The sequence below is a fragment of the Symphalangus syndactylus genome, chromosome 21, assembly GCF_028878055.3.
Source record: "Symphalangus syndactylus isolate Jambi chromosome 21, NHGRI_mSymSyn1-v2.1_pri, whole genome shotgun sequence".
Taxonomy (NCBI): domain Eukaryota; kingdom Metazoa; phylum Chordata; class Mammalia; order Primates; family Hylobatidae; genus Symphalangus; species Symphalangus syndactylus.
Window position 1 is genome coordinate 37,227,990 of NC_072443.2, and position 27,053 is coordinate 37,255,042.

General features: G+C 38.2%; 1 protein-coding gene across 5 annotated transcripts in view; it reads right to left on the minus strand.

Moving 5' to 3' along the window:
- CFAP44 (cilia and flagella associated protein 44) overlaps window positions 1–27,053 on the minus strand; it is a 154,228-nt gene that overhangs the window by 74,780 nt on the left and 52,395 nt on the right. For 4 of the 5 annotated variants that reach the window (XR_010118452.1, XM_055260149.2, XM_055260153.2 and 1 more), the window contains 4 exons: window positions 17,002–17,163; window positions 15,559–15,807; window positions 9,669–9,814; window positions 1,467–1,737 (listed from right to left, as the gene is read on the minus strand). Coding sequence is in view for 4 of the 5 variants with exons in the window: in XM_055260149.2 (XP_055116124.2) it covers window positions 1,467–1,737; window positions 9,669–9,814; window positions 15,559–15,807; window positions 17,002–17,163 (828 nt within the window). In the remaining variant the exon portion in view is untranslated. The remainder of the gene's footprint in view (window positions 1–1,466; window positions 1,738–9,668; window positions 9,815–15,558; window positions 15,808–17,001; window positions 17,164–27,053) is intronic. The other variant, XM_063630025.1, reaches the window with a different exon arrangement.

Consider the following 27,053-nt stretch of genomic DNA (forward strand, 5'->3'; position numbering starts at 1 on the left):
AGAGCTAAGTACCTTGGTTTTCTAATATCAGTGTAACTTCTAGGATTTGATGCTGATACTGGGGCAATTGTCTCCTGGCCACAGTTGTTTCCAATAAGGTTGAGTTAAACAAAGTTCCAAAAATATGCCAATTAGTTCCAAAATATATGCCAATGGGTCTCAATCCTAGCTGCACAGTAGAATCACATGAAGGATAGTGTATACAGTACTGAAGACTGGGCCTCACCTTCACAGATTGTAATTTAATTGTTCTTGGGTGGGCTCTGGCATCTGTACTTCTAGGGCTCCCTAGCCGATTCTAAAGTACAGTAAGGTAAGAACCTCAGATCAGTGCTGAGCTTGGTTGTTCTCTTTTTTTTTTAAATCTTTCTCATTTTTCTTTCTTAAAAGCAATGTCTGCTTCAGTGATTTCAGAAATATTGATGGCAGCCATAAATTTAAATGTGGAATAAATATTTTTGTATCCAATATGGGTTTCTGTAGAGAGGGATATTGACTGCAGCCGTAAATAAAAGGACATGATTACTGAAATATGGAATAAATATTTTTCTATCCAATATGGGTTTCTATAGAGAGGGCTGGCACCAGGTAGAAAGGCATTTTCTTCCCGTTCATATACTTTCCCTCCTGTAATTACTTTTTCTGAGCTGGACCCTCTCTAAACAGCAGCCCATACTCCAAATTTTGCTATTAGAAGAAATGAAAATTGACCTACTCATATCTTCCCTACATTCTTATGTGTACTTGAAGTAGGTTACCTGCTAAATGGGAAGCCAATATGTTCAAAGGAATTTTAGCTATAATCTTTCTAATACAACTCCTTTCTCCTTAGGAGCAATTCTAATGGTTATTAACTACTGACTTTTTCCAAATAAATTGCTTTGATAATATGAAATTCAAGTTCTGTGACAGGAAAAAAGGATATAATTTAGGGATCTGAACCCTCAAACTTCATCATAAAGCCAAAAATCTAGTTCTGCTTTTAAAAAAATACTTTATACTGAATCTTTGATCATGACCTGCATTGTCACATTCTAATACTAAAAACAACTATATTTTTGCAACCCCTATCAAAACCACACTTTATGGCATATGTCCTATATCAGCTCTTACAATGAGTGAATGAATAAATGAAAGGCAAAAGAAAATCTGAAAAAATTGCGAACTTTGAAAAAAAACTTTGATTAAGAAAGTTTTTTTAATATACAAACTTTTGACTACATAGAAAAACTGACACATTATTTTTTAATCTGGGGAATTCCAATCTTTAATAACAAGGGGAATGTAATACCTTTAATATTTGATATAGAAGCACCAGAAAGTCAAATTATAATAGTAGCAGGAAGATTAGACTATAAGGTGAATATGTCTAAATAACTTTTAATTTATAAAGAATATGAACAATTTTAATATCACTATTTTTAAATACAGTTTGTTACTAATTAACTGGTTAATTAATTACATACCCTGGGAGATGGAACTTTGGCCTTCATGTCTTTCCTTAGCATAAATTCAGAAAAAATGTTGAAAACAAAGATATTACCATCTGCTCCAGCAGTCACCAAGAAACGATCATCAAAGCTACTAGCAATACTTTTAATACATCCATAATTATTGTCGTGCATATTGAAGTGCCAGTAGTCCACCAAACTGGTCAATGAAGGATCATTCTGATTTAGGACATAGACTCGAATTGCTCCATTTTTCATTCCACAAAACATCATAACTTTGTTAATGCTATGAAACAAAAAATGTAAATTGTTCTTCCCATTAATCTGAAAATAATGCTTAATTTCAACTTAATTGACAAGTGGCTAAATTAATAACAAAGTTGTTATGGACTGAATTGTACACCCCCAAAATTCCTATATTGAAGCCCTAACCCCTAATACTTCAGAATGTAACTGCATTGCGATAGGGCCTTTAAAGAGGTAATTAAGTTAAAATGAGAACATTAGGGTAGGTTCTAATCCAGTCTGCCTGGTGTACTCATAAGAAGAAGATATTAAAGGGGGTCGCTTCCAAGATGGCCAAATAGGAACAGCTCCGGTCTGCAGCTCCCAGCAAGATCGACTCAGAAGACGGGTGAGTTCTGCATTTCCAACTGAGGTATCTGGTTCATCTCATTGGGACTGGTTGGACAGTGGGTGCAGCCCACAGAGGGCAAGCCAAAGCAAGGCAGGGTGTTGCCTCACCTGGGAAGCTCAAGGGGTCAGGAGATTTTCCTTTCCCAGCCAAGGAAAACTGTGACAGACTGTACCTGGAAAAGCGGTATACTTCTGCCCAAATACTGCACTTTTCAAAAGTCTTAGCAACCGGCAGACCAGGAGATTCCCTCCCACGCCTGGCTCAGCAGGTCCCATGCCCATGGAGCTTTGCTCACTGCTAGCACAGCAGTCTGAGACCAACCTGTGAGGCTGCAGCCTGGTGGGTGGAGGGGCATCTGCCATTACTGAGGCTTGACTAAGTAAACAAAGCAGTTGGGAAGCTCTAACTGGGCAGAGGCCACCGCAGCTCAGCAAGGCCTACTGCCTCTATAGACTCCACCTCTGTGGGCAGGGCATAGCTGAACAAAAGGCAGCAGACAACTTCCGCAGACTTAAACGTTCCTGTTTGACAGCTCTGAAGAGAGCAGTGGTTCTCCTAGCACAGCGTTCAAGCTCTGAGAACGGACAGACTGCCTCCTCAAGTGGGTCCTTGACCCCCACATAGCGTGAGAGATACCTCCTAGTAGGGGACAACAGACACCTCATACAGGCAGGTGCCCCTCTGGGATGAAGCTTCTAGAGGAAGGATCAGGCAGCAATATTTGCTCTTCTGCAATATTTGCCATTCTGCAGCCTCCATTGGTGATACCCAGGCAAACAGGGCCTGGAGTGGACCTCCAGCAAACTCCAACAGACCTGCAGCTGAGGGCCCTGACTGCTAGAATGAAAACTAACAAGCAGAAAGGAATAGCATCAACATCAACAAAAAAGGACATCCACACCAAAACACCATCTGTAGGTCACCAACATCAAAGACCAAAGGTAGATAAAACCACAAAGATGGGGAGAAACCAGAGCAGAAAAGCTGAAAATTCCAAAAACCAGAGCACCTCTTCTCCTCCAAAGGATCACAGCTCCTCGCCAGCAATGGAACAAAGCTGGACAGAGAATGACTTTGATGAGTTGACAGAAGTAGGCTTCAGAAGGTTGGTAATAACAAACTTCTCCAAGCTAAAGGAGCATCTTCTAACCCATTGAAAGAAGCTAAAAACCTTGAAAAAAAGGTTAGATGAATGGCTAACTAGAATAAAAAGTGTAGAGAAGACCTTAAATGACCTCCTGGAGCTGAAAACCACAGGACGAGAACTTCGTGACGCATGCACAAGTTTCAATAGCCAATTCGATCAAGTGGAAGAAAGGATATCAGTGATTGAAGATCACATTAATGAAATAAAGTAAGAAGACAAGATTAGAGAAAAAAGAGTAAAAAGAAATGAACAAAGTCTCCATGAAATATGGGACTATGTGAAAAGACCAAATCTATGTTTGATTAGTGTACCTGAAAGTGATGGGGAAAATGGAACCAAGTTAGAAAACACTCTTCAGGATATCATCCAGGAGAACTTCCCCAACCTAGCAAGGCAGGCCAACATTCAAATTCAGGAAATACAGAGAACACCACAAAGATTCGCCTTGAAAAGAGCAACCCCAAGACACATAATTGTCAGATTCACCAAGGTTGAAATAAAGGAAAAAATTTTAAGAGCAGCCAGAGAGAAAAGTTGGGTCACCCACAAAGGGAAGCCCATCAGACTAACAGCAGATCGCTCAGCAGAAACCCTACAAGCCAGAAGAGAGTGGGGGCCAATATTCAATATTCTTAAAGAAAAGAATTTTCAACACAGAATTTCATATCCAGCCAAACTAAGCTTCATCAGTGAAGGAGAAATAAAATACTTTACAGACAAGCAAATGCTGAGAGACTTTGTCACCACCAGGCCTGCCTTACAAGAGCTCCTGAAGGAAGCACTAAACATGGAAAGGAACAACTGGTACCAGCCACTGCAAAAACATGCCAAATTGTAAAGACCATCAAGGCTAGGAAGAAACTCCTTCAATTAACAGGCAAAATAACCAGCTAACATCATAATGACAGGATCAAATTCACACATAACAATATTAACCTTAAATTTAAATGGGCTAAATGCTCCAATTAAAAGACACAGACTGGCAAATTGGATAAAGAGTCATGACCCATCAGTGTGCTGTATTCAGGAGACCCATCTCACATGCAGAGATACACATAGGCTCAAAATAAAGGGATTGAGGAAGATCTACAAAGCAAATGGAAAGCAAAAAAAGCAGAGGTTGCAATCCTAGCCTCTGATAAAACAGACTTTAAGCCAACAAAGATCAAAAGAGACAAAGAAGGCCATTACATAATGGTAAAGGGATCAATTCAACAAGAAGAGCTAACTATCCTAAATATACATGCACCCAATACAGGAGCACCCAGATTCATAAAGCAAGTCCTTAGAAACCTACAAAGAGACTTAGACTCCCATACAATAATAATGGGAGACTTTAATACCCCACTGTCATTATTAGAAAGATCAACGAGACAGAAAGTTAACAGGGATATCCAGGATTTGAACTCACCTCTGCACCAAGCAGATCTAATAGACATCTACAGAACTCTCCATCCCAAATCAACAGAATATACATTCTTCTCAGGACCACATTATACTTATTCCAAAATTGACCACATAATTGGAAGCAAAACACTCCTCAGCAAATGTAAAAGAATAGAAATCACAACAAATTGTCTCTCAGACCACAATGCAATCAAACTAGAATTCAGGATTAAGAAACTCACTCAAAACTGCACAACTACATGGAAACTGAACAACCTGCTCCTGAATGACTACTGGGTACATAATGAAATGAAGGCAGAAATAAATATGTTCTTTGAAACCAAGGAGAACAAGGACATAATGTACCAAAATCTCTGGGACACATTTAAAGCAGTGTGTAGAGGGAAATTTATAGCACTAAATGCCCACAAGAGAAAGGAGGAAAGACTTAAAATCGACACCCTAACATTACAATTAAAAGAACTAGAGAAGCAAGAGCAAACATATTCAAAAGCTAGCAGAAGGCAAGAAATCACTAAGATTAGAGCAGAACTGAAGGAGATAGAGACCAAAAAAACACTTCAAAAAATCAATGAATCCAGGAGCTGTTTTTTTGAAAAGATCAACAGAATTGATAGACCGCTGGCACGACTAATAAAGAAGAAAAGAGAGGAATCAAATAGATGCAATAAAAAATGATATAGGGGATATCACCACTGATCCCACAGAAATACAAACTACCATCAGAGAATACTATAAACACCTCTATGCAAATAAACTAGAAAATCTAGAATAAGTGGATAAATTCCTGGACACATACACCCTCCCAAGACTAAACCAGGAAGAAGTTGAATCTCTGAATAGACCAATAACACGTTCTGAAATTGAGGCAATAATTAATACCCTACCAACCAAAAAAAGTCCAGAACCAGACAGATTCACAGTCGAATTCTACCAGAGGTACAAAGAGAAGGCAGTACCACTCCTTCTGAAACTATTCCAATCAATTGTAAAAGAGGAAATCCTCCCTAACTCATTTTATGAGGGCAGCATCATCCTGAAACCAAAGCATGGCAGAGACACAACAAAAAAAGAGAATTTTAGACCAATATCCCTGATGAACATAGATGCAAAAATCCTCAGTAAAATACTAGCAAACCAAATCCAGCAGCACATCAAAAAGCTTATCCGCCACAATCACGTGGGCTTCACCCCTGGGATGCCAGGCTGGTTCGACATACACAAATCAATAAAAGTAATCCATCACATAAACAGAACCAATGACAAAAACCAAATGATTATCTCAATAGACGCAGCAAAGGCCTTCAACAAAATTCAACAGCGCTTCATGCTAAAAACTCTCAATAAACCAGGTATTGATGGAATGTACCTCAAAATAATAAGAGCTATTTATGACAAACCCACAGCCAACATCATACTGAATGGGCAAAGTGGAAGCATTTCCTTTTGAAAACTGGCACAATGGTTGAACTAGTTTACGGTCCCACCAACAGTGTAAAAGTGTTCCTATTTCTCCACATCCTCTCCAGCACCTGTTGTTTCCTGACTTTTTAATGATCGCCATTCTAACTGGTGTGAGATGGTATCTCATTGTGGTTTTGATTTGCATTTCTAGGATGGCCAGTGATGATGAGCATTTTTTCATGTGTTTTTTGGCTGCATAAATGTCTGGTGATTCCTCAGGGATCTAGAACTAGAAATACCATTTGACCCAGCCATCCCATTACTGGGTATATACCCAAAGAATTATAAATCATGCTGCTATAAAGACACATGCACATGTATGTTTATAGCAGCACTATTCACAATAGCAAAGACTTGGAACCAACCTAAATGTCCAACGACCATAGACTGGATTAAGAAAATGTGGCACATATACACCATGGAATACTATGCAGCCATAAAAAATGATGAGTTCATGTCCTTTGTAGGGACATGGATGAAACTGGAAACCATCATTCTCAGCAAACTATCGCAAGGACAAAAAACCAAACACCGCATGTTCTCACTCAGAGGTGGGAATTGAACAATGAGAACACATGGACACAGGAAGGGGAACATCACACACCAGGGACTGTTGTGGGGTGGGGGGTGGGGGGAGGGATAGCATTAGGAGATATACCTAATGCTAAATGATGAATTAATGGGTGCAGCACACCAACATGGCACATGTATACATATGTAACAAACCTGCACGTTGTGCACATGTACCCTAAAACAAAGTATAATAATAATTTTAAAAAAATTTTGATCTTGATCATGCAGGAAAAAAAAAAGAAAAGAAAACTGGCACAAGACAAGGATGTGCTCTCAACTCCTATTCAACGTAGTGTTGGAAGTTCTGGCCAGGGCAAACAGGCAAGAGAAAGAAATAAAGGATATTCAATTAGGAAAAGAGGAAGTCAAATTGTCCCTGTTTGCAGATGACATGATTGTATATTTAGAAGACCCCGCTGTCTCAGCCCCAAATCTCCTTCAGCTGATAAACAACTTCGGCAAAGTCTCAGGATACAAAATCAATATGCAAAAATCACAAGCATTCCTATACAGCAGTAACAGACAAACAGCCAAATCATGAGTGAACTCCCATTCACAATTGCTACTAAGAGAATAAAATACCTAGGAATCCAACTTACAAGGGATGTGAAGGACTTCTTCAAGGATAACTACAAACCACTGCTCAATGAAATAAAAGAGGACACAAACAAACAAATAGAAGAACATTCTATGCTCATGGATAGGAAGAATCAATATCATGAACATGGCCATACTGCCCAAGGTAATTCATAGATTCAACGCCATCCCCATCAAGTTACCAATGACTTTCTTCACAGAATTGGAAAAAACTACTTTAAACTTCATATGGAACCAAAAAAGAGCCCGCATCGCCAAGACAATCCTAAGCAAAAGAACAAAGCTGGAGGCATCACACTACCTGACTTCAAACTATACTACAAGGCTATAGTAACCAAAACAGCATGGTACTGGTACCAAAACAGATATACAGACCAATGGAACAGAACAGAGGCCTCAGAAATACCACCACACATCTACAAACATCTGATCTTTGACAAACCTGACAAAAACAAGCAATGGGGAAAGGATTCCCTGTTTAATAAAGGGTGCTGGGAAAACTGGCTAGCCATATGTAGAAAGCTGAAACTGGATCCCTTCCTTACACCTTATACAAAAAGTAACTCAAGATAGATTAAAGACTTAAATGTAAGACCTAAAGCCATAAAAACTCTAGAAGAAAACCTAGGTGATACCACTCAGGACATAGGCATGGGCAAAGACTTCATGTCTAAAACAACAAAAGCAATGGCAACAAAAGCCAAAATTGACAAATGGGATCTAATTAAACTAAAGAGCTTCTGCACAGCAAAAGAAACTATCATCAGAGTGAACAGGCAACCTACAGAATGGGAGAAAATTTTTGCAATCTACTCATCTGACAAAGGGCTAATATCCAGCATCTACAAAGAACTTAAACAAATTTACAGGAAAAAAACAAACAATCCCATCAAAAAGTGGGCAAAGGATAAGAACAGACACTTCTCAAAAGAAGACATTTACGCAGCCAACAGACACATGAAAAAATGCTCATCACCACTGATCATCAGAGAAGTACAAATCAAAACCAGAGTGAGATACCATCTCACACCAGTTAGAATGGCACTCATTAAAAAGTCAGGAAACAACAGATGCTGGAGAGGATGTGGAGAAATAGGAATGCTTTTACACTGCTGGTGGGAGTGTAAATTAGTTCAACCATTGTGGAAGACAGTGTGGCGATTCCTCAAAGATCTACAACTAGAAATACCATTTGAGCCAGTGATCCCCTTATTGGGTATATACCCAAAGGATTATAAATCATGTTACTATAAGGACACATGCACACATATGTTTATTGCGGCACCATTCACAATAGCAAAGACTTGGAACCAACCCAAATGTCCATCAATGATAGACTGGATTAAGCAAATGTGGCATATATACACCATGGAATACTATGCAGCCATAAAAAAGGATAAGTTCATGTCCTTTTCAGGGACGTAGATGAAGCTGGAAACCATCATTCTCAGCAAACTATCACAACGACAGAAAACCAAACACCGCATGTTCTCACTCATAGGTGGGAATTGAACAATGAGAACACATGGACACAGGGCAGGGAACATCACACACCAGGGCCTGTTGGGGAGTGGGGGGCAGAGGGAGGGATAGCACTAGGAGAAATATCTAATTTAAATGACGAGTTGATAGGTGTAGCAAGCCAACATGGCATATGTATACCCATGTAACAAATGTGCACGTTGTGCACATGTACCCTAGAACTTAAAGTATAATAATAAAAAAAAGAAGAAGAGATTAGGATACAGACAGAAACATCAGGGATGACATGCACCCAGAGAAAAGATCATGCAAGAAGGCAAATATCTACAAGTTAAGAAGACAGTCTTCAAGAGAAACCACCCTGCTGACACCTTGATCTTGGAACTCCAGCCTCCAGAACTGTGAGAGAAAAAAATTCTGGTGTTTAAGCCACCTAGTCTGTGGTGTTTTATTGTGGCAGCCCTAGCAAACTAATGCAAAAGAATAGAGAAAAAAGGCCAATTTGAAATTTGAAGCTATTATATTGCATCATCAGAAGAATAACTGGCATATTTGCCTAGTTCTCAATTATGAAAGGGCTAATGATTCAATTGTGATTTCTCCAGAATAACCATAACTCTGAACCTTCACTTCTGACTAAGTAGCATCCTCCTAGGTAGCAGAATGTAAATCCATACAATTCAATTGTGCGATAAACAAAAATACTGACAGAATATTTGGTGGGGGTATTTAAATATGATTTCAGTATTAGCTTTGATTTTATTTATTCATTTGATTTATTTAACCAAATATTTTTTAAGTATCCCTTTATTTGGATGGATCTTTAAAAATTGACAATATCCATGATGGACAAAAGCATAGACACTAACGGGATATGGTTTTTTTTAAAGCTTTTTGAAATACTGCTCACTTGAAAGTGATAGTTCGGATGGGATTATCCTCTGTATCCTCAAGATAACGGACATCGATAGGTTCATCTTTTTGTTCTTTGAAATCACTGCTTTCATCACAAGGGGGGAACTCACAGTGATACAGAAAACCAGAATCATAGTCACCCTAGAAAAGAGATAAGTAACATAGAAGGTGGTACTTGAATATAACACACATAAATGCATGAGAATCTTTTGATTATTTCAAATTTGAAAACATAAAATAGATGTTTTCAAACATCTACTTCTACATAATTTCTATGATTATAGATTTATTATTTCTATAAAGCATCTCCTTTATCCATTTATACACAACTATATAATTATATTAAAAACCTTATGATGATTTGTTTTCATTTAAAAGCTAATACAAGAGAGATATCACCTCTGACTCCCTACCTATAGAATTTCATTTTATTTCTTCAAGCATTATTCTGAATAAGCAGTAACAAATATTAGGGTTTTGCAGTTCCTCATGTTTACAGCTAGTTTTCAGTTTAAGGTAACTGTAAACACTTTAATTTTCCAGAAAGGGCTATTTCAGAAAAATTTATCCATGTAGTGAGAAGACGAATGATCAACTGGAAGAGCTATATTGCTCCAACTCTAATTTCCTTAATACTGAGATTCCTTATTATAGGAAACAAATTAAGGGTTAGAACAACTTTATGAACAAAAAAAGAATAAATAAGAAAGAGAAGGTAACAACATGATCACCTCTGAAAATCAAATTACTAAGTTTTCACTTTTGGCAATGGCAGGATAGATTGTTTCAGCCAAACTCTCCCACTGAGAACAATCAGAACAAATTTCATAAATGTGTTTGAAGGCATTGGAAAGCTACCAAAGTAGCAAGATCCAAAAAAGAGGGAAAGCCAGAAGTGAGTCAAGCATTTGACACTGCTTTACTCCCTGAAGCAACTGTCAGTTCTTTTTTTTTATTATTTTATTATTTTTTAATTATTATACTTTAAGTTCTGGGGTACATGTGCACAACATGCAGGTTTGTTACATATATGTGGCAGTTGAGAGGCTAAGAAGCTGGACAAAGCTATCTGCAGTCTCATAGACTTATGGAGAAAGAAATAATAATTCCCAGGGTTCAAGCAGGGTCTCAAAGGGATATTTGAACACCCACCTCATTCATAGCAGCATTATTCACAACAGCCAAAAGGTGGGAGCAATCCAAGTGTCTATTTTTGTGTGTTTGTTTTGAGATGGAGTCTCACTCTGTCACCCAGGCTGGAATGCAGTGGTGCCATCTCGGCTCACTGCAACTTCCACCTCCCGAGTTCAAGCAATTCTCCTGCCTCAGCCTCCCAGGTAGTTAGGATTGCAGGTGTGAGCCACTGCACCCATCTAATTTTTTCTATTTTTAGTAGAGATGGGGTTTTGCCACATTGGCCAGGCTGGTCTGGAACTCCTGGCCTCAAGTGATCCACCCGCCTTGACCTCCTAAAGTGCTAGGATTACAGGCGTGAGCCACCATGCCTGGCCCCAAGTGTCTATTGATGACTGAGTATATAAGCAAAATACAGTACATACTTAAAATGGAGTATTATTCAGCCTTGAAAGGAAATTCTGACATATGCTGCATCATGGATGAAACTTGGGGAAATTATCCCAAGTGAAACAAGCCAGTCATAAAGAGACAGATACTATATAATTTCCCTTATTTGAGATACTTAGAGTAGTCAAAATCATAGAGAAAGAAAGTAGAGTGATGGTTGCCAGGGGCTGAGAGAAGGGAAGAATCAGGAGTTATCATTTAATGGGTATGGGAGTTTCAGTGTTACAGGATGAGGAGGACGGTGGAGACAGATGTTGGGGATGACGTCACAACATTGTGAATACATTTACTACTACTGAGCTGTACACTTAAAAATAGTTAAGATGGTCAATTTTATGTTATGTGTCTTTTACTTCAATAAAAAGCAATTGGAAAAACAAACTTTAAAACAAGACAGTTATGAAGCTGGAACAGAGATCAGAAAAAATAGGCTAAAGCATGGAGGGAGACAAAAGGGATGGAAAATCTTCTTGAATGGTGTAAGATACATATGGAACATGAGAAGGATGTAATACACATAAAGTTGGGGTCCCAGAACAAGAGAGTGAAAAGATAGGCCAGAAGCAACATTGTGGTAGATAATGGCTGAGAATTTTCTAAAACTGAAGAGATATGTTGAAATTTAGAGTGCTACGAACTGCAAACAAAATAAAAATGAAGAAACTACACCTTTTAACCATGCGTGTTGGCACACGCCTGTAATCCCAGCTACTCGGGAAGCTAAGGCAGGAGAATCACTTGAACCTGGGAAGTAGAGGCTGTAGTGAGCCGAGACGGCACCATTGCACTCCAGCCTGGGCAACAGAGTGAGTGAGACTCTGTCTCAAAAATAAAAATAAATAAATAAAATCACCTCTAAAAGAATAGTAAAAGAATGTATAACTAATAATCTAGTAGAGGAAGAAAACTGTGGATAAAATTACCTGATCACTCAATAGAAGGTTAAAAAAAAGGGAAAGAAAAGAAATTTAGAATGAGTGTGACAAATAGAAATCATTAGTAAGATAGTAGACTTAAACTAAAATATATCAGTAATTACATTAAATATAAATGAACATAGTACTTTTTTAAAAGACAAACATAATCCTATAGGATTCTTTTAAGCCTAACCATATACTGTTTACAAAAGACCTACTTTCGATATAAAGGTATCAAATAGTAAAGGAAAGAGAAGAATCCTTAATAACGTCGAGGTTTTGGCATAGTAACTAAGTGGATGATTGTCTCATTTACTGAGATGGAGATGGAGCAGGTTTGCATGGTACATGTAGGGTTTAAAAGTAATGTCTTGGACAGGTTAATTGTGAGGTGCCAAGGAGCATTGTCAAGTTGGATATACAAGTCTGAGTGGAGGGGAGAGGTCAGGACTAGAAATAAATATTTGAGATTCACTGGAAGGTAAGTGATATTTAAAGCCAGGAGACTGTGTAAAGTCACCTTAGCAAGAAAGAGGGGGCCCAAGGCCACACTCTGGAGTATTTCAAACTTCAAAGCTTGTTCTGCACATGAGAAGCCAGCAAAAGAGGCTGAAATGGAATGGTCAGAAGAGTGTAATGTCTTAGAAGCCAAGAGAAGAAAGCATTTGAGAAGTATGAGGGGTCAACTCTGTTAATGTCCCAAAAAGTCAAATGGACAGAGAATTGACCTCTGAGCTTGTCATCATCAGTGACATGATGGAGATAGCCCAACTGGAATGGGTTGAAGATCAAATAGGAGGTGAATAAGTTAAGCCAATGATTACAGATGATTCTTTCAATAACTTTTCCTGTAACAGAGCAAGGGGGGAAAAGGAAAGAGAGGTTAAGAAAATAAAATTAAGATTAGTACTAGAGCATGTTTGTATGCTCATGATAATAACTGAATAGAAAAGACAGAAACTGATGATACAGGAGACCAAGTGGTCTATCTCAGGAGCAAAATTTTTGAGAAAATGAGAAGGGATAGGATCAAGGAGCCACTGGGAACAGTGTCCTTGGAGAGTTGCAGGGGACTGTTCTCCAATTATACAATATGCAAAGCAGACAAAAGGTATATAGATCCCTATAGGGTGTTACATCTAATTGAGACAAGAAAAGGAAATTCCATCTGCTTTTTTTTTTTCTGTGAAACGTGAGATGAGGTTATCATTGAAGAGTAAGAGAAGGTACAAAATGTTTGAGGGGAGAAGAAAGACTTAATGCAACAATTTGGAAAGTGAATAAGGCTGGGCAGTAGAATTGGCCTGCAGTGTGAGTATTGATTTGAGAACTGCAGTCATTACTTCAAAATGAGACCGGTTTTTCTTCACCATTTGTTTGGCTGCAGGCACAGAGTTGTCAAATAGTTGACTCAAGCTTTGCTACCTCTGTTAACTATGTTTTAACATTGTTCACCAGTGTAGCTTAATGGTTAAGGGCATGAACTCTGGAGCCAGATTGCTTGAGTCCAGATCCTAGTTTCACTTCTCATTAGTTATATGGCCTTGGATAAAACGCCTAACATTTCCATGCCTTGATTTCTTCATATATAAAATGCAAAAAAAAGTAGCACTTATTTTATAGTTGGTTAAGTAAATTACTTAGAAAAATACCTGGTACAGAATAAGTAAGTTGTCATATTCGGCAAATGAAAATAAAGGACATCTATTAAATTCAAATTTCAGACAAACAAAAAAATACATATTTTTTTTGAGATAGAGTCTTTCTCTGTCACCAGGCTAGAGTGTAGTGGCACAATCTCAGCTCACTGCAACCTTCACCTCCTAGGTTCAAGCGATTCCCCTGCCTTGGCCTCCCGAGTAGCTGGGACTACAGGCACCTGCTACCATGCCCGGCTAATGTTTTGTATTTTAGTAGACACGGGGTTTCACCATGTTGGCCAGAATGGTCTTGATCTTCTGACCTCGTGATCCACCCTCCTCGGCCTCCCAAAGTGCTGAGATTACAGGTGTGAGCCAATGCACCCAGCCAAAAATAATTTTTAGTGTAAGTATGTACTATGTAATTTTACTTGGAAACCCTAAGAGTAGGCATCAAATATGTGTGGGGTTTTCTGTTTGTGTTTTGTTGTTGTTGTTTGAGATGGTGTCTCACTATATTACACAGGCTGGTCTCGAACTCTTGGGCTCAAGCAATCTTCCCAATCTTCCCAATTATGTTTGTTAAATAATGAGTAATTTTTGCATCTATATTTCCACGACACTGGAAATTTATTGCATTGTATTACATTAATTGTTTCTATATGTCTTTCCCTCAAATGAAGACTTCCTGAAGGGAGGAACCATCTTTTCTTTATCCCTTTATCTTTTGAACTCCATACAATAGTAGCCATTTACAATTGTTTCATAAAACACAGAAGACAGGCAGAAAGGGTAGAGAAACTAATAAACGATGTCCTGTGATGTCTCTAATGCTATTTTCCATCCTTCTTTCTGCTTGCCTCCTTAGTAATACAAAAGATATATTTCTAGGAAAAGTTGAGAAGGGAAAAAGTCAACACTCATCACTCCTTACAGCAACAGTCCTTGGCTAGTCAGTGTCCTGGCCTGGCTAAAGACCTAGGACCAGGGATGAATTAGTAATGATCTTCCACATACACTTTTATGAAATTATTTTTGGTGGATGGAACTGAAAATTGTGACAAAATTATAATGAAGGAAATCTTGCTTTGCAGTAGGTCAATAAAATATTTCAAGCAAATAGCAAAAAATGTATAATTGGAGGACATACTCCTATAGCATTGTGATAGGCCCTGGTACTTTCTTCCTAATATCCATTTTTCCCTTCTTCCTTATGAGCCAAGTTCTGGTTTTATTCAGGGTGGCAATTAGACCATCTAAAAACACTTATCTTCCTAGACTTGCATATGACCCCACTGCATAGCTATAGATAATGAGAAGTAAGAAAAGTCTACCGGATATACTGCCATGAAAGCTATTCTTTTCAAAATTAAAAAACAACAGTCTTGGTTGGAAAACCCCCTAGCCTTTTGCCTTTTACCTTTCTACGCTTGATCCTTCTCCTCTTTGACCTGCCTGGAACATGTATGATTGACAAGCAGATAATAGATAATCTATGGATTTATCTGTACAATTATCTGCACAAGTAGACATATAAAAGAGATGTGAAGATTATTTAAAAACAACTATATCCCACATTCATTCACCAAAACTCACAACTTCAATAGTATTTAATAAATGAAATCTAAAAAAAAATAAATAGATAAATGAAATCTTAACATAAGAGTAAGAAAGAATGAAGTTACAATAACTATAAACTATATTGAAATATGATTAAGATAAAAATTATTACATTGTTACTTACCAAAGAAACCCAGAACTTCCCTGGCTCTGAGTAAAATCCACAGAGGATGGGAGAGGGGGTTGATGGAATAAATATTTCAGGTAATGGCTCTTCTTCCTCCTCCTCCTCCTCCTCTTCCTCCTCTTCCTCCTCCTGAAATTCTTTTTCTCCATCTTCTCCCATCTCTGCTGCTAGCTTGTTCCTCCTTTCTTCCCTTATTTTCTCCTTCAACTCCCTTTGCCTCTCCCTCTTTTCAATTTCTATTAATCTCTTTTAAAATAAACATTAAGTAGGTATAAAAACAATTATGACTCATTCGTTCATTTACACCATTGGGGATGACAATGAAAATAGAAGATATACAACTCTGTAACAAATAATATTTAAAAATACTCACCAATGTGAGAATATATTTTTATCATTAAAACTTTTAAATCATTAGAATGACTCATTTTTGTTTTACCCCCATCAATCTTGGTTTTATAGAAATTATTTGGTCATTTTTTTCCTAATAGAGAAGCTAAATATAACTTCTCTTAGAGCCTATCACTGTTAACCCAGGAATTAGGTAGACTGAAATAGTCCACAAGGAAAGTTGCTTCCAACTTTAGTAATACTGTGAGTTTGGCCTTCATCATCTATCAATTGTCCTTTGCAAAAGCCCTCTGACACTGGTATTTCTGCCTCCCATCTTTTACCACTTCATTCTGTTCACCCCTCAGAATAATCTTCCTAACTTATATGATATCATCACATCAATCCCCTCCTCACAAACTCACAATGGATTCCAGTGGTCTAAAATGAAATGTCTTGGCTGGCATTTAAGGAGCTCCATGCATTGGTCACAGACTCTTGCAACATCCTTCAACAAATTGCCTCCCTATATTTTATTGATCTATTCCTCATTTCTTGAAAACACTCACAATTCTGCATTCTCTTGGGATGTTCTTCCAGCCTTTACGGCCATCATCCTATTTTCGCCTCTCAAAATTCCCCCTATTTTTTTTTTTTCGTGAGACAGGGTCTCACTCTGTCACCTGAGCTGGAGTGCATTGGTGCAATCACAGCTCACTGCAGCCATAAACTCCCGGGCTCAAGCGATCCTCTCACCTCAGCCTCCCAAAGTGCTGGGATGACAGGAATTAGCCAATGTGCCTGGCCCCTCCCATTCTGTAGGTACTAAATGTCACTTCCATGCAGTCATCTTTGACCTCCTCCCATCCCTCTATCCGAATCTTCTCTCTTTTCCTCTGCAGAGCCCTAAAATTTCCTTCTTTGCATTTTGATTTCAGTATCTATTTACTTCTGCCTTCTAATAGCTGCTTTCCTACCAGATTATAAACTCCTTAAGTTCAGGGCCTATGTTTTATTCTTTTGTGTATTCCATCAGCACTTAACATAGGATATTTTATATTCTAAGGAAAGGAAATTATTATAAGATAATGCTTCAGGAATATTCCATACCAGAATCTTAGATTTGACACTTGAAAAATGGAAACATTTTATGCGCATGTCTTTGATTTCATAGGAGACTACATCATGATCATCCTCTTCTTGCTTTATGGTTGGAAGTGGAGCTTCAAGAATATAGCCATTTTCACAGATAATTAGTAAAGTACTTTCAGGCTAAAAAGAAAAGTTGAACATATTTACATTTAGGCAAATTTTTAAAAGCATAGTTTAAAAAGATTATAAATAAAAATATAATTACTATGTATATTAGCCATGTTTAAAACACACTTAATTCCTCACTGCAGTTATTGGTAAAAAGTCAAGTTTATTAATAATTATTATATAGTCATAAGTACTAATTATTGTTATATCATTATTAATAAGTGATTAAAAATTAATAATTATTAAAATTAGATTTACATTTGGTTCCTTTATAGATGCTATGACATATGTGATTCATATATGTTTTCTGATTTTCTGATGAATATATGTGGTTGTGAAATCTGTTAGCCGAAAGGGCCAAATATTAAAATTAGGACTGCCAAGGAAAGTCCACGTGTGTGGATGGCGTAGTCAGTCCCATCCTACTTTGATGGCTCATCCTCTATCTGCCTCAGTTTAACAAACATGAATGTTCCCAAGGTTTTTGTCCTCTTCCCTCTTCTCTCCCTCCATAAGCATCTTCTGGGAAATCTTACAACCTTAATTACCACTTACATGCAATTAAATTTCAAATTAATCTCTCCAGCCCAGACCTCTCTCAGCTTCAAAACCATGTATTTAATCATGAATGGGAAATCCCCATCTTGATATTTACAGATACATTATTTGAAATGTTTATTCATTTGGTTATTTCATTCTACAATTATTTGTTGTGTACCTACTATGTACTCAGCATTTTCTTAAGTGGTAGGGATAAATTTATAATAAGAAAAACATATAATATCTGCCATTATGTAGCTTACCTCCAATGGAAGCTTGTCATTTAGCAAATCAGATAAATAAACGTAAATTATAATTGCAGAAGTCCTGCAGAGGTGTCATAAGAACAAGTAGGTTGTATAAAGCTTTCAGAGAAGGTGGTATCTGAGCTTCAAGGTAAAGAATGTATAAATTATAATTATATAATGAGTTAAGGGAGGGTTTGAGGGAGCAAGCCCTCAAGGGAAACACCATGTGCAAAAGTCCTGTGGAACATTTGCTTTTAAAAGAAAATTGTGGCTTGGATGGCATCACCTAGGGCAAAAGAACAGAATGAGAGGAGAGATTGGGAGAGCCTTAGGGAAACTTAATACTCAATGACTGAGTGAAGGAGACTGAAAAAGAATGACAAGATGTGGGAGAGGGAACCAGCAAAGCATAGTATCACAAAAGTGAAAGTGAGATGGTATTTCAAAAAGTAAGGAAAGATTGACAGGATCAAATGATGCTAAGAGGTCAAGAAAGATCAGAACTAAATGTTAAATGGATATTATTGGTGCTTTTAGAAGAACTGATTTGGTGGAATGATGAGACTAGAAGTCAGGTAAGAGCACATAAAGGACAGAGTGATATATAAGGAAATGGAGTCTGAGAATAGTCAATCCTTTTGAGAAAGTTGGCTGATTAGAGAAATAGGGTAGTAGGTAGAGAAAAATATAAGATCAAGGAAGTTTTATTTTGTAAGTGGGAGAGAAAAGAACATATTTAAATACTGAAGGAAACAATCCAATAAACAGGTATGATTAAATTTCTATGACAGAAAAGAGAAATAATGTAAAATATTGAAAAAAAAAACTGGCAGAAAGTAGAAACAAAAGGGCAAGAGGCAGAAATGGCCTTAAGTAGGAAGGGAGACAGCTTCTCTATTGCAAAAGAGGGAGGAGGAGCAGGTGAATACAGAGGCAGATGGGGTTTTCCGTTTGGTAGTGGGAAGTGAAAAAGTTCCTGCCTGAGGGCTCCTAGTTTTTCTATGATGTAAGTAATGCTGAGAGTGAATTGGGAGCAAAAGGCTTGAAGCTTTGTGGAGAAGAAAAGTTCTAAAACGGTCATCATGTGTGAAAGAGGGAGTTGATAAGAGCAATGTCATAGGATTGCTGAACAATTTCATGGATTATGTCAAGGCCATTTTAATCACTAAATTATAGAGGAGCTAATATTCATTGACATATAACTATCTCCAGCAGCCTTTGGCTTATTACTATAGGCAAATATAAATTAGTTGGGGAAATTCAGAGATGGACTTTTGCTAGATAGGTATGAAGAAAAGACAGAGGGATAAAGGAAATCAGGGCATTGGAAGAATGTTATTGTTCCTTGTTTGTCTTAGTCAGTTCAGGCTTCTATAATAGAATACCATAAACTAAGTAGCTTAAATAACAGAAATTCATTTCTCAGAGTTCTAGGAGCTGGGAAGTCCAAGATCAAGGGACTGGCAGATCCAGTATCTGATAAGGGCATTTTTCCTGGTTCATCAATGGTGGTCTTCTTGTATGCTCACAGGACAGAGAGAAGAAACTCTGGTCTCTTCATCCCCTAATAAGGAAACTAATCCCATTCGCAAGGGCTCCACCCTCATGACCTAATTACCTCAAAGGCCCCCCCTCCAAATACTATCACATGGGGAATTTAGGCTTCAACATATGAATTGGAGTGTCAGGAGGAGCATAAACATTCAGTCCATAGTATTATTGAAATAAAGAATTATAAAATTTAAGCTGGATATGGAAGGCAATAAAGAAAAGAGTGAACTAGTAAGTTAGGAAAAGCAAATGGTGAATGAAATACAGGTCTCTGTGTCATGAAAGAACTACTTGGAGATAAGAGTGGCAAATAAATTGTCTGGAAAAGACAAAGGGTGAAGTCAGAGTAAAGGCTAGTTTAATAGTCGACCTTTTTTTAAAAATTATACTTTAAGTTCTAGGATACATGTGCAGAACATGAAGGTTTGTTACATAGGTATACACATGCCATGGTGGTTCGCTGCACCCATCAACCCATCATCTACATTAGGCGTTTCTCCTAATGCTATCCCTCCCCTAGCCCCCAACCCCCTGACAGGCCCCAGTGTGTGATGTTCCCCTCCCTGTGTTCATATGTTCTCATTGTTCAACTTCCACTTATGAGTGAGAACATGTGGTGTTTGGTTTTCTATTCCTGTGTTAGTTTGCTGAGAATGATGATTTCCAAATAGTTGACTTTTTTTTTTTTCTGAGACAGAGTCTCACTCTGTCACCCAGACTGGAGTGCAGTGGTGCAATCTCAGCTCACTGCAAGCTCCTCCTCATGGGTTCACACCATTCTCCTGCCTCAGCCTCCCAAGTAGCTGGGACTACAGCTGCCCGCCACCACACCTGGGTAATTTTTTTGTATTTTTGGTAGAGACGGAGTTTCACCATGTTAGCCAGGATGGTCTCGATCTCCTGACCTTGTGATCTACCCACCTTGACCTCCAAAAGTGCTGAGATTACAGGTGTGAGCCACCATAACTGGCCCCAAATAGTTGACTTTTAAGCTTGAGCTCTTATAGTTGTTATGTGCTCAATTGTGTCCCTTCAGAAAAAAATTCATATATCGAAGTCCTAACCCTCAGTACTTCAGAATGTGACTACATTTGGGGATAGATCTTTAAAAGAGATCGGTTAAAACAGGGTTGTCAGGGTGGGCCCTTAATCCAATATGATTGATGTCTTTATAAGAAAAGAGGATTAAGACACAGACAACACAAACATAGAGATGACCATGTGAGAACACAGAAAGAAACAGCTGTCTGCAAGCCAAGCAGAGGTCTCATAAGAAACTAAACCTACCAACAACTTGATTTGGGGCTTCTAGCCTCCAGAATTGTGAAGAAAGAAATTATGTTGCTTAAGCCATCCACTTCATTGTATCTTGTTATGGTAGGTCTAGCAAACAAAAACACAGTAATAAGTATCCAGTGGGTAGCTGTGAAAGTGTGTGGGCAAACTATAAAAATCATGGAAGATGAGGGAGTCAGGAAGTTCAGAGTCTGATGCTGTTTGATCGATTATCCACATGGTTAATATCTAATATGATTTGGCTGTGTCCCCACCCAAATTTCATCTTGAATTGTAGCTCCCACAGTTCCCACGTGTCATGGGAGGGACCTGGTGGAAGGTAATTGGATCACTGGGGCAGGTCTTTCCTGTGCTGTTTTCATGATAGTGAATAAGTCTCACAAGATCTGATAGATTTATAAAGAAGAGTTCCCCTGCACAAGTCTTCTTCTCGCCTGCCGCCATGTAAGACGTCCCTTAGCTCTTCCTTTGTCTTCCACCATGATTGTGAGGCCTCCCCAGCCACGAGGAACTATGAGTCCATTAAACCTCTTTTTATTTATAAATTATATAGTCTTGGGTATGTCTTTATCAGTAGTGTGAAAACAGACTAATACAATATCATTCAGAATACTTGTTTGCACTTTTATTGGAGAGAAAGACAACCATATTCTTAAAATTCAAATAAAGAAACAGGATCAACCAGGTGGTCAGAAGATGATAGCAATGTAGAAAAAAAAAGATGTTATAGGTGAATGACAAGAGCCTCAAAGAAACAGAGTTTATATTTTATGATTTTCTTTCTTGTTTAAAAAACTTCATTGTATGTAGTAAAAACAACATTCGATCTATCCCAGAGAAAGTTCCATATCACTTGACAAGAATGTGTATTCTACTGCTGTTGGTGGACTGCTCTGAACACATCTGTTAGGGCTATTTGGCCTACAGTGTTATACAAGTCTTCTGGGGTTTTGTTTATATGTTTGTTTGTTTGTTTGTTTGTTTTGAGCTGGGGTCTTACTCTCACCAGGCTGGAGGGTAGTGGTGTGACCTCAGCTCATTGAAACCTCTGCCTCCCAGGTTCAAGCGATTCTCCCACCTCAGCCTCCCCAGTTGCTGGGACTACAGGCACGCCACACACCCAGCTAATTTTTGTATTTTTTTTGGTAGAGACAGGGTTTCACCATGTTGGCCAGGCTTGTCTCAAACTCCTGACCTCAGGTGATCTGCCTGCCTCAGCCTCCCAAAGTGCTGGGATTATAGGCATGAGGCACTACGCCCTGCCTCTGTTTCTTTATTGATCTTCTATCTATATGTTTTATCCATTATTAGAAGTGGGGTATTGAAGTCTACTATTATTGTATTACTGTCTATTTCTCCCTTCATCTTTCTCAATGTTTGCTTTATATATTTAGGTGCTCTGAGGTGGGATGTCTATATATTTATAATTGTTATATCTTTCTGGTAGACTGATCTTTTATTATTATGAGATGTTATTCTTTGTATCTTATGACAGTTTTTTATGTAAAGTCTATTTTGTCTGATATAAATACAGCAATCCCTGCTCATGTTTGGTTACCATTTGCATGGAATGTCTTTTTTCATCTCTTCACTTTCAACCAAGTTGGGTCTTATTTTTTTATTCATTCAGCTTCTCTATGTCTTTAGATTGTGAAGTTTAATCCATATACATTTAAAATAATTATTGATAGGGAAGGATTTACTATTGTTGTCTTGTTCATTATTTCCTATTAGTCTGTAGGTCTTTTGTCTGTCTTTTGTCTATTGCTGTCTTCTCTTATATTTTGTCATTTAAGGAAAAAAAGATCAAGTTCAAAAGCATGTTACATGAAACAGTGAAGAACAAAGAAGATACAGAGGAGAAGACAGATTCAAGAGATGCCTAGGTTGTATAATCAATAAGCCTTCCTGAACTACTGAGGGGCAAGGTGGTTAGAGGCAGGGACAAGACTAGAATAGAGACGAAGCAGAGCAAGATGGCTGATTAGAAGCCTCCACCGATTGACCTCCCCACAGGAACACCAAATTTAACAACTATCTACACACACAAAAAAACATCTTGTTAAGAACCAAAAATCAGATGAGTGATCACAATACTTGGTTTTAACTTTATATCACTGAAAGAGGCACTGCAGAGGGTAGGACAGACAGTCTTGAATTGCTGACACCACTCTGGTGGCTGTGTGGCATGAAAAGATAATCTGGGTACTTGGGGGAAGGACAGAGCAATAACTGTGAGTTTGCATCAGAACACAGTGCTGCCTGTCACAACAGAAAGCAGCTTTGCGCAGAACTCAGACAGCGCCCACAGACAGAGTATTTAGACCAGCCCTAGTCAGAGGGGAATGATTCAGCCCAGTAGTCAGAACTAGAGTTCTGGTAAGCCTCACCACCATAGCCTAAAGTGCTCTGGGATCCTAAATAAACTTGAAAGGCAGTCTAGGCCACAAGGACTGCAATTCCTAGACAAGTCCTTGTGCTGTACTGGGCTCAGAGCCAGTGGATTTTGGAGGGCATGCAATATAGTGAGACATCAGCCTGGGTGGCCAAGAGAGTGTCTGTGCCACCTCTTGCCCAACCCCAGGCAGCACAGCTCTCAGCTCTGGGAGATAATTCTCCCATCTGCTTAAGGAGAGGAGGGGGAAGAATAAAGAGGACTTGGTCTTGCAACTTGGATACCAGCTAAGCCACGGTACGTAGGGCACCAGGAAGAGTTGCGAGGCCCCCATTCCAGGCCCTAGGTCCCAGATGATATCTCCAGACACATGCTGGGACAGCAGGGAACCCATCCCCTTGAAGAGAAGGACTCAATCCTGACAGAATTCATCACCTTCTGACTAAAGAGTGCTTGGGTCCTGAGTAATCAACAGTGATGGCCAGGTAGTACATACTGTGGGCCTTGGATGAGACTCTGAGACAAGCTGGTTTTAGGTATGACCAGCACATTCCCAACTGTGGTGGCTATGAGGAAGGACTCCTTCTGCTTGAGAAATACGGAGAGGGAAGAGTCAAGGGTATTTTGTCTTGCAGTTTAGGTACCAGCTTGGGTACAGTGGAATAGAGCACTAAGTGCGCACCTGGGGCTCCCAATTTCAGGCCTTAGCTCTTGGACATCATTTCTGGTCCTGGGCCAGAGGAAAGCCCACTGTCCTGAAGGGAAAGACTCAGGACTGCCAGCATTCACCACAAGCTGACTGAACAGCCCTTGGGCGTTGAGTGAGAATCAGCAATAGCCAGGGAGTACTTGCCACAGATCTGGGGTAGTGGCAGCCTTGGGAAGAGACTTCTCTGCTTGTGGAAAAGGCAGGGAAGAGCGGGAAGGACTGCATTTCGTGGTTTGAGTGCCAGTTCAGCCACAGTAGGATAGAGCACCAGGCAAATTCCTAAGGTTTCTGACTCCAGGCCCTGACTCCCAGACAGCATCCCTGGACCTGCCTGGGGATGTCACCACCCTGAAGGGAATACAAGCCTGGCTGGCTTCACTACCTGCTGAGTGTAGAGACCTAGGGACTTGAGCAAATATAGGCAGTAGCCAGGCAGTGGTTACCACAGGCCTTGGGCAAGACCCAGTGCTATGCTGGCTTCAGGACTGACCCAGCACAGTCCCTGTGGTGGGGACTTGCGTATTAGTTTGTTTATAAAATCAGTGTTAAGTTGTCATCAGTTTAAAATAACAGGTTATAAGATATTATTTGCAATCCTGATAGTAACTTCAATGAAAAAAACATACAATGGATACACAAGAAATTTAAAACATACCACCAGAGAAAATCACCCTCACTAAAAGGTAGATAAGAAGGAAGGAAAGAAGAAAGAGAAGACCACAAATCAATCAGAAAACAAATAACAAAATGGCAGAAGTAAGTCCTTACTTATCAACAATAACATTGAAAGTAAATGGACTAAACTCTCCAAACAAAAGAAATGAGATGGCTGAATGGATTTAAAAAATAAGACTCAGTGATCTGTTGCCTACAAGAAACACACTTCATCTATAAAGACACATATAGACTGAAAGTAAAGGAACAGAAAGATATTCCATGCAAACGGAAATCAAAATACAGTAGAAATAATTACACTTACATCAGACAAAAATAGATTTACAGACATAGAAGGTCATTATATAATGATAAAGGGGTCAATTCAGTAAAAGGATATAACAATTGTAAATATATATGCATCCAATGCTGGAGAACTCAGATATATAAACCAAATATTATTAGAGCTAAAGAAAGAGATCAACCCCAACACAACAATAGCTGGAGACTCTAACACCCAACTGTCAACATTGGACAGATCATCCAGGCAGAAAATGAACAAAGAAACATTGGACTTAATCTGCACTATAGACCAAATTGACCTAACAGATATTTATAGAACTTTTTATCCAATGGCTGCAGAATACACATTATTCTCCTCAGCATATGGATAATTCTCAAGAACAGACCATATGTTAGTCCACAAAACAAGTCTTAAAACATTCCAAAAAATGAAATTATATCAAATATCTTCTCTGACCACAATGGAATGAAATTAGAAATCAATAAAAAGGGATTTTGGAAACTACATGAACTCACGGGAATTAAACAATATGTTCCTGAATGACCAGTGGGTCAATGAAGAAATTAAGAAGAAAATTTAAAAATGTCTTGAAACAAATGACAGTAGAAACACAATGTACCAAAACCTATGGGATACAGTGAAAGCAGTACTAACAGAAAAGTTTATAGCTATAAGCAACTACATCAAAAAAGACAGAAAAACTTCAAATAACTAATGACGTTCCTTAAAGAACTAAAAAAGCAAGTGCAAACCAAACCCAAAATTAGTAGAAGAAAATAAATGAAAAAGATCAGAACAAAATTAAATGAAATTGAAAGAAAACAAAAGATCAACAAATTAAAAAGTTGTTTTTTTCAAAAGATAAATTGACAAACCTTTAGCCAGACTAACAAAAAAAGAGAGAGAAGACTAAAATATATGAAATCCAAGATGAAAAAGGAGACATTACAACTGATACCACAGAAATTCAAAGGATCATTAGAGGCTACTATGAGCAACTATATGCCAATAAATTTTAAAACCTTGAAGAAATAGTAAAATTCCTAGACACATACGACCTACCAAGACTGAACCATGAAGAAGTTCAAAACATGAACAGACCAATTATGAGTTATGAGATCAAAGCCATAATAAAAAATTCTCCTAGCAAAGAAAAGCCTGGGACCCAATGGCTTCACTGTTGAATTCTACCAAACATTTAAGAATACCAATCCTGCTCAAACTATTATGAAAAATGAGGAGGAGGGGATACTTCCAAATTCATTCAGCAAGGCCAGTACTACCCTAATACTAAAGCCAGACAAAGGCACATCATAAAAAGAAAACTACAGGCCACTATCATGGATGAATATTGATGCAAAACCTCAACAAAATACTAGCAAACTGAATTCAACAACACATTAAAAAGATCATTCATCATGGCCAAGTGGGAATTATCCCATGGATGCAGGGATGGTTCAACATATGCAAATCAATCAATGTGATACATCATATCAACAGAATGAAGGACAAAAATCACACCATTATTTCAATTGATGCTGAAAATGCACTTGATAAAATTCAACATCCCATCATGATAAAAATTCTCAAAAGACTGGGTAGAGAAGGAATATACCTCAACACAATAAAACCCATATATGACAGACCTATAGCTAGTATCATACTGAATGAAGAAATACAGAAAGCCTTTCCTCTAAGATCTGAAACATGACAAGGATGCCCATTGTTACTGCTGTTATTCAACATAGTACTGGAAGTTCTAGATAGAGCAATCAGATAAGAAAGAAATAAAGGGCATCCAAACTAGAAAGAAAGAAGTCAAATTATCCTTGTTTGCAGATTATATGATCTTATATTTGGTAAAATCTAAAGATGCCACCAAAAAACTATTAGAACTGGTAAACAAATTCGGTAAAGTTGCAGGATACAAAATCAACACACAAAAATCAATAGCATTTTATACACCAACAGCAAACAATCTGAAAAAGAAATCAAAAAAGTAATCCCACTTACAATAGCTACAAATAAAATAAAATACATACAGATTAACTTAGCCAAAGAAGTGAAAGATTTCTACAATGACAACTATAAAATACGGATGAAAGAAATTGAAGAGGACACAAAAAAGGAAATATATTCCATATTCATAGATTGGAAGAGTCAATATTGTTAAAATGTCCATACTATCTAAAGCAATTTACAAAT